This window comes from Balaenoptera musculus, chromosome 2 (assembly GCF_009873245.2).
Source record: "Balaenoptera musculus isolate JJ_BM4_2016_0621 chromosome 2, mBalMus1.pri.v3, whole genome shotgun sequence".
Lineage (NCBI taxonomy): Eukaryota > Metazoa > Chordata > Mammalia > Artiodactyla > Balaenopteridae > Balaenoptera > Balaenoptera musculus.
Window position 1 is genome coordinate 89,237,608 of NC_045786.1, and position 14,511 is coordinate 89,252,118.

The following is a 14,511-nucleotide window of genomic DNA, read 5'->3' on the forward strand; positions in this document are numbered from 1 at the left end:
AGCTTGTGGGATCTTAGTTCCCAGACCAGGGATTGAACCCCGGGCCCACAGCAGTGAAAGTGCAATGCAGAGTCTTAACCACCTGGACTGCCAGGGAATTCCCGTGTTGGTCCTTTTTTATCCCTATTTTATAGATGAGGAAACTGACTCAGAAGATGAAGTTTACCCCCAGGTTGGACAGCTAAGTGCTAGAGCCAGGGCCTGAGCCAGGTTTCTGTATCAGAGCAAGTGCTCTAACCACCAAACTTCAGCTGCCTCCTTGATGGACTATTCAGATTATATTGGGTTATGACTTATTTTAGAAATGTTTAAAAATATTTGTTATTTTCTCTAAGGCTGGAATGAATTGTAAATGAACAAATTTTAATCCCTTGGCATTAGTGACATTGCTTTAAGACTATGGGATTCTTTTCAGTATGACCTTTAATTTTTGCTACAGATTCTTTCTTGAAAATGTGTTTTATGTTTCAAATATCTATCCCAAAAGCACTTTGGGAAGAACTTGAGTACCTTCTATGTATGGGTTCTTTTAAAACTGTACACTATTTAAAATTTGTGCATGAACTGAGACATTTTTCTACATAATTGATTTTATTAAAGTTTTTCCTTTTTAAAAAAATTTTATTGAAGTGTAGTTGATTTACAATGTCGTGTTAGTTTCAGATTTATAAACTTTTAGAAGTTTTTTTCTTTTAAATTTGTTTTGAAATTTTTAAATTAAAATTTTTTTGTTTATTAATTTTGTGTTTTTTTACTGCATGATTTTTTTACTTGTATGAGAAGAGATGAATTGAGATTCAGAAGTTTCATTTTCATTTTTAAATGTTACTGCTTAGTAATTCATTATATTGTATTTCTGGAGAAACTGATTAGTCTTCTGTAGGAAGTTTGAAAGAAAATCGGTAGAAGTGAGAAAGACATATCATTAAATGATAAGTCTTTTCATGTTCACTTATTATTCTTACCCATTTCCTTTTTATTATTTGTTGCAAATACTAGTAAAGCAGGTTTTTATTTTTCATTTTTATTATTATTTTTTTATGTCATAGTGAAAGGAGGCCTTCAGAAGCTTCTGAAATCCAAGCATTATTTTAGAGTATCATTGGGGTTGAGCAGGTTTTTAAGAGAAGGTTTTAAGGTTTGATACTGAGTTCTGTTTCTCTTTCCTTTCTTTCCTTGCTTTTGTTTTTATTCAGAGCCAGCAACTGGTGAAAGAAAAAATGGATCTACTGCTGTTGCTGAGGCTGTTGCCAGGTAACCAGAGCTGGTTGCTATTTAGAGGAGTTTAATATACAAAGCCACTGGTAATGAGGGGAAGATAATTTATCAAGAGAGGCAAAAAACTTAAAATGAAACTTCAGCATAAAGGATTTAGCAATGTGTTGAATGTAACCCTAGGCTTTCTTATTAATACTTTGATAAAGCTTTTGCTATACTTAGAATAAGATATTTAATGGTGTTTCCCTTTCTCCCTTTTGTTCATGTGGGAGTGCCCTTTTTTCTTTTTCTGTGGGTGAGATTGAGATTGTTTTTGCTATTGGTGAGGAAACAGGGTTAACAAGAGATAGCCATAGACCTTTTTCCTTTTACGGTCTGCTCTGCTCCCACGCCACCCATAACCTCAGGCCATTTTCTCTTCTGCCTGCCAAATTAGCTACAGTCTTGAAGTGTTATTTTTGCTTTGTCATGAATGCTGTAATGCTTTGAGGATGAGTATGACCCCATCCTGAGGCTCTGGTGGTAAGCTTTGCCATCTGGTGGCCGTGAGAATAGAATTGTTTCATTGGTTTCTGGCGTGAGTCATCCAGTATGAAAATACTACCAGTGGTTGTTGAAATATAAACAGGCTAAAATCAGGCTAGACAGGTACTATAAGTAAGTAAAGCAGGCTAGGTGCAAGAGCGTGAAATGTTGACGATGATGGCCAGCTGAACGTGTGTCCCATTTAAAAGGGGGGGGGGTAGTAGCCCTTGTTCATTTCCAGCCGATCATTACCATGCACACCTACTGTTGCCAAATCTTTAAATTTTTAAAGAGAAATCAGGAATTTTAAAAATAAAATGTCCTGCTTGTCTGTGGACTAAATCTGATCCTTAGTTGGAAGTTTCTGACCCATCTGAATCCTTTGATTTGTGCCAAGCTGTGTCTAGAGAGATTAATTGTTTTCTGGGTTTTTGCATATTTAATCTGAAAGATAAGTACCTTTGAATCCTTATTCAGTTGAAGACTCTTTAATGATGTGTTGAAGAAATCTCTTTGGGTTTAACAGAATTGTGTACCCGACACAACTTGTTATTAGTCTGTACATGTGCTTGTTAAGAGAGAACAGAATGTGCTGCTGAAGATTCCTGGACCCTTTGGGTGGAATGTAGGGATGGAAAAATAGGGAAAAAACTTGAGGCAGAGGGTTGGATTGGTGGATCATGGAATGAGATTCACTGGTATTGCTGTGAAGCAAATTTTATATATGAGAATCTAGATTTTAAGAATCTTTGACTATTTACTTTACCATTGGGTTCACCATAAGAAAATATTTAAAGTAAGCTCTGTAGAATAGTTTAAATGATCACTGCTTCCTCTGCATTTAGGTGAAGCAGTACCACTTTTTTTAAGTGTTGTCTGTAACTGGGCACTGTTCAGATTACTTGCTGCCATCTTATTTCTCTCTCACACATTTCGTTATTGAAGGTTTCAAGCATATACAAAAGTAAAGAGAACAGTATAATGAACTACCATATATTCATCACCCAGTGTCAAAAAATTACCAACTTATGACTAGTCTTGATTCATTTATAAATACTTCCAGCACTCTCCTCTCCACTGGATTATTTTTAAGCTAATTCTAGCATTATATCATTTTATCTGTAAATATTTCAATGCTGTCTCTAAAAGATAAGAAGTCTTTATTTTGGACTTAACCACAGTACTACTATCATGCTTTTAAAATTGACATTGATTCCTTAATGTCATCAAATATTCGGTGTTCAGATTTTTCAGATTCAGAGAAAGGATTTTATTCTCTCTGTGCCTAAAAGGATAATTTCCAGAGGTACTTTTCCTTTCAAAACTAACACAGTATATTGCTTTAATTTGTGTTTTAGTCCCCAGAAGACCATGTCTGCGTTTAGCTGTGTCTGTGAAGCCCAGCGAGAGGATGAGGCTCGAAGTCAGGATTCCCCCTCTGTACCCATCAGGCAAGCATTATTTTCATAGCATCTTTTGGGCTATATTGATTCACAAAACGGTTGGTAGCAAAATCTGGAATATACTGCTACTGTTTTGTGAACTTGAGCTTACTCTTTTATCTGAGGGACTGTGACATATTCTAGGTGGATTTATAAATAAGATGTCAGAAATTTTATTAAATATTTTATAGATATAGATTTTTGTCTTTATCTGCCAATTCTATCAATTTAAAATTATTCAGTCTTCATAAACTTATGAAAATATATCATTCTGTATTTCTAAGATTGTTTCCTTTTACTTAGTTTGAAAATGTTTACTTTTTTTAAAAAAAATAAATTTATTTATTTATTTATTTTTGGCTGCGTCAGGTCTTCTTCGTTGCTGCGCGTGGGCTTTCTCTAGTTGCGGTGAGCGGGGCCTGCTCTTCATTGCTGTGCACAGGCTTCTCACTGCGGTGGCTTCTCTTGTTGCAGAGCACTGGGCTCTACGTGCGTGGGCTTCAGTAGTTGTGGCTCGTGGACTGTAGAGCACAGGCTCAGTAGTTGTGGCACACAGGCTTAGTTGCTCTGTGGCATGTGGGATCTTCCCAGACCAGGGCTCGAACCTGTGTCCCCTGCGCTGGCAGGCAGATTCTCAACCACTGCGCCACCAGGGAAGTCCCAAAAATGTTTACTTTTAACAGACTTTTTATTTCTCTTTAATTTCCCATACGGCAAAACTGAGACAGATGTTCAACATCTCAAATTTAAAGTTTGTCAGACTCGATGGAATTAAAAATTTCCTGTAATTTCTTTACTCCTTCATCTCTTAGAACAGCTCTGAAGGGGGAAAGAATTTTTTGAATTACAAAGTATTTCTTCTCTATTAGAAAAGTATCTTGTTTGGAATATGTGGTTCTTACATTTAGTATAGGGAAATAAGTAATGGCAATGGAATAAGTTTGTATTTTCATTATGAAGTGGAATCTTTTATCTCTAGAATTCAATGATTTTGTAATTAGGGAATATAATAATGTTTTGTCAACAGGTATATTCCTAATAGTGTTATTTGCAACATAATTTCTTTTTTTTTTTGGCTGCGCCATGGCTTGCGGGGTCTTAGTTCCCCAACTAGGGATTGAACCCACGCCCTCGGCAATGAGAGTGCAGAGTCCTAACCACGGGACTGCCAGGGAATTCCCTGCAACATAATTTCTGTGTTCCTTATTGATAGAAATATTTAGGAGAAACATGTCAGTGCTTTTATTGGACGTTCTGATGATTAAATGTGAACTTGTTGGTATTCTTGGGAATCAGATAGCCCAGATGATATCCTCTGTTGTATCAGGAAGCTTGTTAGGCGAAATGCCACCTTGTTTTATTCCAAAAATGGTATGGTGTTGACCCAGCAATTAGGAAATTTATTGATCGCATGGTATTGCCTTCCTATTTTAAAATAGAGACTGTTTGTTTTTTTTTGTTTTTTTTTTTAAATTATTTATTTATTTATTTATTTATTTTTGGCTGTGTTGGGTCTTCGTTTCTGTGCGAGGGCTTTCTCCAGCTGCGGCAAGCAGGGACCACTCTTCATCGCGGTGCGCGGGCCTCTCACTATCGCGGCCTCTCCCGTTGAGGAGCACAGGCTTCAGACGCGCAGGCTCAGCAGTTGTGGCTCACGGGCCCAGTTGCTCCGCGGCATGCGGGATCCTCCCAAACCAGGGCACGAACCCCTGTCCCCCGCATTGGCAGGCAGACTCTCAACCACTGCACCACCAGGGAAGCCCCTGTTTGTTTTTTTTTAAACACCTTTATTGGAGTATAATTGCTTTACAATGGTGTGTTAGTTTCTGCTTTATAACAAAGTGAATCAGTTATACATATACATATGTCCCCAAATCTCTTCCCTCTTGCGTCTCCCTCCCTCCCACCCTCCCTATCCCACCCCTCTAGGTGGTCACAAAGCACCGAGGTGATCTCCCTGTGCTATGCGGCTGCTTCCCACTAGAGACTGTTTTAAAATAGAGAGACTAGGATGCTGGTGATTTTTGTTCAAGGTAGAACAAGGGCCTGAGAACAAGGGCCTGAGAATCCAGCTGTTGTTTTTTATTTATTTATTTATTTTTTATTTTTGGCTGCGTTGGGTCTTCGTTGTGGTGCGCGGGCTTCTCACTGCAGTGGCTTCTCTTGTTGCAGAGCACGGGCTCTAGGCGCATGGGCTTCAGTATTTGTGGCTCGTGGGCTCTAGAACGCCGGCTCGGTAGTTGTGGCGCATGGGCTTAGTTGCTCCACAGCATGTGGGATCTTCCCGGATCAGGGATTGAACCCATGTCCCCTACATTGGCAGGCAGATTTTTAACCACTGTGCCACCAGGGAAGCCCTGCAGCTGGTTTTGATTCCAGTTCCTCCACAGACAGACCTACACTCAAAACAGAATGGTTAGAAGTTTGTTAAATATGGAGGTTTTTTCTTCCATGTTTCACTTTGGATTAATTTTACCCAGGCTTTCCCTGCTAAAATTTGCTTTCTTTGCATCAGTTTCTAAATCTGACATATATAGTGACCAGAGTAGAATTGTGTAGCTGGAACTAATGAAGAAAGAGACGTGTGGTCCTTCTTACAATTATTGAATTTCTTCTGTCTCTTTTCTGGTACTGAAGATTCCTTCTTTATTTTTTTCTTGGGAGATTAATATACCACATCTTTATGATAGATCTTTCTTGGAGGGAAGTGACTGTGATTTTTTTTTTTTTTTGACTGTGATTTGAACATCATTTACTTATTTGACTGATGCTAACCCAAGAAAGATAGATACCAAAATTCTGATATTTGACAGGAATCTGCTGAATATTTCTGATGTTGCAATGAGATACCTTTAGTCTTTAGAGAGATTGGAGTTGTTCCAATTAACAGTTTGGGAGAAAAAAGCAGCCTAATATTTGTCAATTAAGAATTAAAAAGTCAAAAATAAAGCTTTGTTTTAGAAGTAAAACTCTATTTGGAAGTTCTACACTAAATAAATAGCTTCTGAGGTAAAATGTCTAGGCTTATTTAAAGTGTGGGGAACAATGGTAATTGAATTCTTGAAATGGTTAATCAAGTCTTGTCCCTTCTAGCTTTTGGCTCACTTTCATTATTGCTCAGGTGTTGATATGTTAGATGTCTTAGAGATTCAAACATGGGTATTCAGTTCATACTTTGTCTTATGCAGCTAATATTAATTGAGCATCTGCTGTGTATCTAGCACTGTGCTAAGTAATTTATATGTATGATCACTTATAAACCAGATAGGTGTTATTCATCTGTCTTCTGGTGATCTTATTCTTACCTATTCTTCACTGGACAATATATCCTCATTCAGTTGAGGTTCCTGACAGAGAAGACACAAGCTCTAACAACCAAATGTATACCAGGCTCTCTTTGGCTAGAACTCTTTTCTAAATCCCACTTTGATCTCCTGTTTTGGTAAACTGAGCTACACAAGATAGAAACCTCAGAGACTTCTCCTTTTCTCTTTCTTCTCCAAGATCCAGAGCAGAGCAAGCCCTAAAGAGTTCTTCATGCTTCTTTTTTCTGTCTACCCAGGTTAGTTCAGCTTCTAAGGGTGAGAGATCCTCCCAAGTTGGAGACAGCTTTTTCTGTCTAGATGGCTCCATCTTTCTCTGGCCAAACACAGCAGCATGTGACATAGTTTCTAGACCCTTTATCGTCCTGGATGTTATCTTCTGGGTATATCTCAGTTTATGCTTTGTAAAATATGATGACCTGAAACATTCCAGATGTTTTTCCATGGTCAGTTCAGAATGGATTCTTTTTATCTTTATTTTGGTTGTTATATATATATATATTTTTTTTTTAAAGATGTCTGTAAATCTTTTTTTTTAAATAAATTTATTTATTTATTTATTTATTTTGGGCTGTGTTGGGTCTTCGTTTCTGTGCGAGGGCTTTCTCCAGTTGCGGCGAGCGGGGGCCACTCTTCATCGCGGTGCGCGGGCCTCTCACTGTCGCGGCCTCTCCCGTTGTGGAGCACAGGCTCCAGGCGCGCAGGCTCAGTAGTTGTGGCTCACGGGCCTAGTTGCTCCGCGGCATGTGGGATCTTCCCAGACCAGGGCTCGAACCCGTGTCCCCTGCATTAGCAGGCAGATTCTCAACCACTGCGCCACCAGGGAAGCCCTGGTTGTTATATATTTAACGCAACCTAAAAATGCATTAGTATGTTGTTTTTTATAGTACAGTGATGCATTGAACTTACGGTTTACTAACAAGTTAGAAGTTATGGGCATTTTCTATATGATGAACACAGTTATACAATTAGTTAATCTGAAAGTAGGTTTTTGCAGTTAATTGATTGAGAGAACATTCTTTTGTTGAAAGTAAATTTATTAAGCACTTACTTTATATTAAACCCCGTGTTAAGTGTTTTAAGTATGGAGATGAATAAGATGTGAATGTCAAGTTTCTGTGTAACCTGCTCACCTGGAGTTAATCGGCCTATTTATTCTGGTGTATTGTTGAGAGCATTTAAGAAAGCTCTTAGGCACCTCAGGGCTTCACGTTATCTGGTTTGTAGGAGACATGCATCAAATGCTTGTGGGATATATGAATAAATCACTGATAGCCAAATGGGAAGACTAATGAAAAGAAATATCTTGAACTGTGAGGAACCAAGTCATTCTGAAATGGTTAGTTGTAGATAATGTCAATATAGCTAGCAAAGCTAGAATCTCACCTACAACTCTTTCCTTTACAGATTGGGTTTCTTTTCCTAAAATTATTAGTCAAGGGGCGTAATGAACAGTATCTAGAATGCTAGGAGTCATTTAAGGAATATTAGAACCATTAATAAAGCCAAATGAGACATCTTGACCTAGTTGATCTGTTTTGAAGTAGATCCCTAAGTTGCCTTCACTGTCTATGACTTCAATAATGGTTTTGCATCTTTTGTTTACCTTATTTTCCTGTGTCAGTTTTCAGAGTTCATAGCTAATGGAGAGAAGAAATTTTATGGCTATTTTACCATCATGGTGGAATAGTCCTGTGTACCGTTATTTTTTCACAGGAGTGAAATTATGATGAGAAATCTTGTGAGGTCATATACTCGGTCACCTCATTTTCACCCTTCCCCACATATCTCAGAGTGCCAAATTATGGTTCCCCCTTGACACACACACACACACACACACACACACACACACTCTCACACATACACTTGCTTACTTGATATGGTTTCTTTTTTTTTTGACATGGTTTCTTTATGTGCTTGATTTTCAGGGGGAACTTGCTCCATTTTCCAAGTACTCAAGATGAAGAGAAGGGAAAATTAGAAGGTGACGAAAGGACCAGGCAGAGTCAACAGCCTGTGAAGCCCAGTAGTCCTGTCAAAGACCCTGCTTCTCCTGCCTCCCAGGAGGTGGCCACACAGGAGCCATCCAGTCCTCAAGGGGAAGCGATGGAGACAGACATGCCAGAAGGCCAGGAAGAAGGACAGAATGCCAGTCAGGGAAAATCTAGTGAAGCCTTGATTGAAAGGCCCAGCCAAAATAACATAGGAATCCAGACCATAGAGCATTCCCTGTGGGTCCCCGAAACTGTTTCAGCAGCAACTCAGACTGTAAAGAATGTGTGTGAACAAGGGACCAGTACAGTGGACCAGAACTCTGGAAAACAAGATGCCACAGTTCAGACTGAGAGGGGGAGTGGTGAGAAGCCAGTCAGTGCTCCTGGGGATGATACAGAGTCACTCCATAGCCAGGTGAGAGAACATATAGGGTACCTCAGGGGCCCTGTTTTCAACTTTCTGGATTCCCAGAGAATTTAAGTTGTGGTACTTCTACTTAATGATAATTCTTAACAGTTTTATACAGACCAGTGGTTAAAGCATAAAAACAATTCATCCAGGATTGGGAGAGGGTAGTGAAAATTATGGGTAGCTATAGCCAATAAGATAATCTTTCAGGGAAAATGGAATAGTGCTAGAGTTTGTCAAGTAGGTCTTTACTGGAAGAGAAAGCCAGGAATATAGTCTGGGTCCTGTAATACTTTCCTACATTCAATCTTTCCTTCTGCCATCATTTCTCATCCTCCTTTATAACCATAAGAGCTAATTGCTTCTCCCCCAAGTCTATTTAACCAGTGTTCCCAGGAACTGAGAGAGTAGAAAGTAAAGGAGGAAGCAGTAGAAGAAGCATGAAGGATAGTGTATCACAGTATTGTAAACAAAGAACACTAACAGGGAAAGTCCCCAGGTGACCAGGGACTGCAGAAAGAGGCTAGGAATAGACATACTGGGAAGAAAAGGTTTGGGGCTGATGAACGTGAGACTAGAAGAAGAACAGGTTCTTGGGAATAGAGTAGGGAAGTGTAGGTACTAGTGAAAATTGAGTGGGTAAGAAGTGGTGGTAGTAATGTACATGCTAACAAGAGGAAGTTCATAAAATTTCATTAGTAATAGTGGTTAAATTGCCTTTTCAGTTGCTCTGGTAGATCATCTTCACTTGGGATCTGCCTAGGAAAGCTTCACTAGTGATGTGCCTCTCATTCGAATGGTCCAAGTTGTTTGTTTTCTAAAAATAAAATAATTACTATTTATTGAACACCTACAGTATATCAGCATTGTGCTCAAGACAACCCATGAGGTTGGTATTGTTATTCCCATTTCACAGGTAAAGAAACCAAGCTGAAGAGAGGTTAAGTAACTTGCCCAAGATTTTGCCATCAGTAGGTGGCAGAACTGGAATTTGAACTCAGCATATCTGACTTCAGAATCGGTATTCTTTTCATTATGCTATGTTGCTTTTCTATTTTTAAATCACAGCTTGTGTAGTCTTGCTCTGTTTATCCATGCCTCTCCAAAAATTCTGTTTATATTAGCCTTTTATAGTAACACAGCCTCTGAGACCTAAGACCTTATCAATTCAGGAAGTTTCAAAATAGCATAGCCTTTTGGATATAGGGGCTGTAGCACATCAGACCGTATTTTGCAGCTGTTTATTTTCGCCCTTAATTTAAAGTGTTTGATTCTGCCACATAGTAATTTGGTTTCTCTGCCTTTATAAAAAGAGTTCAACTTTATCTTAAAGACGTCAATCATGTGGGTGCCACTAGATTGTATTTTCCTTTACTTCCTCATATTCTCCCTCTGTCAAACAGGGAAATAATTTCTGTTCTTGTCTCAACATGATGATAGGAGCCAGTGAGCCAGAGCTCAGGCTTTAGAGTCAGACGTCATCTGGATGTTGTGAAAGTTCTCTGAGATAAAGCTTGCAAAGCTCTTAGCACTGGGTCTGACACACAGTAAATGCTCAATATGTGTTGGCTACTGCTACAACCTATTGATTATTATTGTTTTAACTACTAGTACTGCAGCTGTTACCAGCACAACCACCACTTATGCTATACTACTACTGTGTCATACAGAGTGAAATGACATATTTAAGAGCTAGTTGCTCCTGCTAAGGAAAGAAAAGTGCTAGAAAAATACAGATGCTGATTGGGTACAGAGTTTCCGTTGAGAAAGATAAAAAAGTTCTGGAGGTGAATATGGTGATGTTTTTACAATAATGTGAATGTACATAATGCTACAAACTGTATATTTAAAAATGGTTAAAATGGTAAATTTTATATTAAGTATATTTTACCACAATAAAAAAATATAAATGGTGGGTATAGTAACAGAAATTGGGGTTGGTGTGCCATCTTTTGAAGAATGGTTGGAAAATGAGGAACGCTGTATGGAGGTTTTCCAAGTGTCAGTGCTTTTTTATCCCTTGCAGTCTGGGTAGGACTCAGTTCAGTACTCAGAGAAAAACATAGGCAGCCTACATTTGACATACCTTAAATTTCCATTTATATGTCAAGTGGGCCTGGACAAGTGGGTCCCAAGTGGTTTTCTATGAAGTGAAAGTGTGGTTTTATTTTTATTTTATCTTCCCTTAATTATAACAAGATCCTCAAGCTATTTATCTTTACAGAAACCTCTTTTCAGAAGACTATTTGAAGAGAGTAAGCATAACTTCCTTTTTATCTGCCCTCTTTCCCTTCTCTCCTTTCTTATTCTATCAGACATGTTTATTTAGGTATCTCTCTTGAAGTGATCATTTGTCTGGCTGTTGTAATGGAAGAATACAGGGAGGCTTTTTGGCTGCATTTCAGGGATATATAAAGCGCGCTGAAACCTTTTAGACCCCTGCGTGTGCAGGCAGGAAGTCCAGGCTGCCATGGTTCTGATGCACCCTGATGACTGACGTGTGACAGACCAATGCCCTGACCATTCATTGACCAAAGTTGTATATACAGAAGTATTTTAAGGAATTGGTTGAATAAGTTTCCATGCATTTTATTTTATTTATATTTATTCACATAATTTTAGTAGATATTTCACCCCTAACATGAAGTTGGAGTGCAAATTATTCAGAGAAATTACTTTAGGTAAATTACTCTCACACTATCAGGAAAAAAACAGACTCATTATTGCAGTGGTAAATAGAACTCTTTTGAAAGACTTAGGCACCTTGACACTGACTGCAGAAAGTAAAATCAGTCTACTATAGGGGAAATAAGGTGGGAGAAAAAAGTGTGCATTTCCTCTCACAGTTGCAGAGCCATAGGGTAGAAGCGGGATGGGGGGCTTGGCTATGGATAAATGTGATCTAGGTGTTATGAGAAAACATGTAGGTAACAGTTGTCATAAAAATGTAGGGTCTTATTTAAACTATATAACTGATTATGGTACAACCAGATATGAAATCCTAATTTGCTAATGTTCTCTGTTTCTGGGTACTAGCTCAACTCTTTAGTTACAATCTCTTATTTGGAATAGATCAAATATTTCATATTTAATTCTAGGAGAAATCAGTGTATCTTGTTCCAGGTATAATATACCATAGTTTTCACTTACTAATGCAGGAAAAACAGACTGCACTGAGATTAACAGATGTTATTGTTTTATATAAAGTTCTAAAGAATGCCTTCCTTTTATCTGAAGAGCTGTTGTAAGTGTAAACTTGAATGCTGATTGACAAGTCAGCAACAAAATCAGGAGGATTACAATCTCAATGTGCTTTTAGGGGGTCAAAGTTTCACTTAAATATCCTAGATATAAGTGCTAGATGTTATGCTTTTAATTTAGACAGAAATAGGTTGTTTTAGGTGAAACTGATACAGACTTTTCCTAGCCTCTGGCTAGACAGCTGGTCCATCCCTAGAGTTACCTATAGGTGAATAGAAACAAAGCAACTGGAAAATTCCATCACATTAGATTCATGGAACCTCTGAACAGTGCTCATCATGAAGCAGTTGACTTGTGATTCTGACAGTTTGCAATGAGACTCTCTATTTTTTATCACAGGGAGAGGAAGAGTTTGATATGCCTCAGCCCCCTCATGGCCATGTCTTGCATCGCCACATGAGAACAATTCGTGAGGTTCGCACACTTGTCACTCGTGTCATCACAGATGTGTATTATGTGAACGGAACAGAGGTAGAAAGAAAAGTAACTGAGGTAATGTACACTGTGGGTCTATGTGGCAAATTTTTTTCAATAGAGGAATTACCCTGGCTCTCTACCTGCTCCCCTCTTCCCTGTACAACTAGCTACTAACACTGTGTTTTCCTTAATCCTTTTATGAGAAAGATATAACAACTGGGCTAGAGTTCTGAGTTCTGTCTTTCCCAACCATAGGTTGGCTGTTTGACCTCTGGTCACTTATTTAACCAGTCCCATCATGCATTCTGTATCTATAAAGGACAGATTGATAAATCTCTCTCATGTGTAACGATTTTATGTGTTTTAAAAAAAAAATTTTTTTTTATTGTAGTTGATTTACACTGTTGTGTCCATCTCTGCTGTACAGCGAAGTGACTCAGTTATACACATAGAGACATGCTTTTTTTATATTCTTTTCCATTATGGTTTATCCCAGGATGTTGAATATAGTTCCCTGTTAACGTGTTATTTTTAATCCATGGAAACTAATGAAGTGTAGAACTCCCTGCTTAGCTGCATGTATTTTCTCATCGTTTCTCACTGTTTTATCACATGTTACCATTTTTTACTCACTGGTCTTGGTCTCCATTCATGTGTGGTTATGAACCTGTTAGTAGGAGATGTACCTTTTTTTTTTTTTTTAATTATTTAATTTATTTTTTTGGCTGCGTTGGGTTTTTGTTGCTGTGGGGGCTACTCTTCGTTGCGGTGCGCGGGCTTCTCATTGCGGTGGCTTCTCTTGTGATGGAGCACCGGCTCTAGGCGCACGGGCTTCAGTAGTTGCAGCACTCGGGCTCAGTAGTTGTGGTGCATGGGCTCTAGGGCTCGTGGGCTTCAGTAGTTGTGACGCACAGGCTTAGTTGCTCCGCGACATGTGGGGTCTTCCCAGACCAGGGCTCGAACCCATGTCCCCTGCATTGGCAGGCGGATTCTTAACCACTGTGCCACCAGGGAAGTCCCGGAGATGAACCTTTATTTCTTAGTAGGATTCATTATGGACTCATTCCCAGTGTCAGCATAATATTGGTGTTTATTGACTGTTATAGTGTACAATGTTGTATGCTGACTTTGTTTAGATCTAATACTTGCTGAGGTTAGAGAGATTTTCTAGAATTAAAGATCTGGCACTTTTTTCTTGGTATATATGTTAATATCTGGGAACCATTTTAGTAATTGATAAGAGGCATAGCTATTCTATTCCTTAGTCAAGCACTTTTCTTTAATTCTGCTAGCTAGCTGTATAGGAGGTTGTGCTCAGGGAGAATTAAACTGGTGTATAGTTTTATTTATTATTTTATTTTATTTTATTTTGAAATTTTTTTAATATATAAATTTATTTATTTATTTATTTATTTGGCTGCATTGGGTCTTTGTTGCTACGTGCGGGCTTTTCTCTAGTTGCGGCCAGCAGGCTTTCTCTAGTTGTGGTGAGCGGGGCTACTCTTCATTGCGGTGCACGGACTTCTCATTGCAGTGGCTTCTCTTGTTGTGGCATGCGGGCTCTAGAACGTAGGCTCAGTAGTTGTGGCGCACAGGCTTAGTTGCTCTGCGGCATGTGGGATCTTCCCGGACCAGGGCTCGAACCCATGTCCCCTGCATTGGCAGGTGGATTCTAAACCACTGTACCACCTGGGAAGTCCAAAACTGGTATATAGTTTTAAGTGGAACATATTATTGCTATTGTTCATTAATGGGCCATTGTGGCCCTCATGTCAGAAAGCATTTTATATTAGTTTGAGAAATTGTCTTTTTTTTTTTTTTTGGCCGTGCTGTGCACCTTGCAGGATCTTAGTTCTCCGACTAGGGATTGAACCTGGGCCCTCGGCAGTGAAAGCAAGGAGTCCTAACAACTGGACCGCCAG

The 14,511-nt window shown here is 38.8% G+C and overlaps 1 protein-coding gene across 6 annotated transcripts in view; it reads left to right on the plus strand.

The window, feature by feature from the left end:
- Window positions 1-14,511, plus strand: part of TP53BP1 (tumor protein p53 binding protein 1) — a 70,649-nt gene that overhangs the window by 37,561 nt on the left and 18,577 nt on the right. For all 6 annotated transcript variants that reach the window (XM_036844211.1, XM_036844215.1, XM_036844216.1 and 3 more), the window contains 4 exons: window positions 1,197-1,254; window positions 3,102-3,194; window positions 8,437-8,917; window positions 12,512-12,664. In XM_036844211.1, coding sequence (XP_036700106.1) covers window positions 1,197-1,254; window positions 3,102-3,194; window positions 8,437-8,917; window positions 12,512-12,664 — 785 coding nt within the window. The remainder of the gene's footprint in view (window positions 1-1,196; window positions 1,255-3,101; window positions 3,195-8,436; window positions 8,918-12,511; window positions 12,665-14,511) is intronic.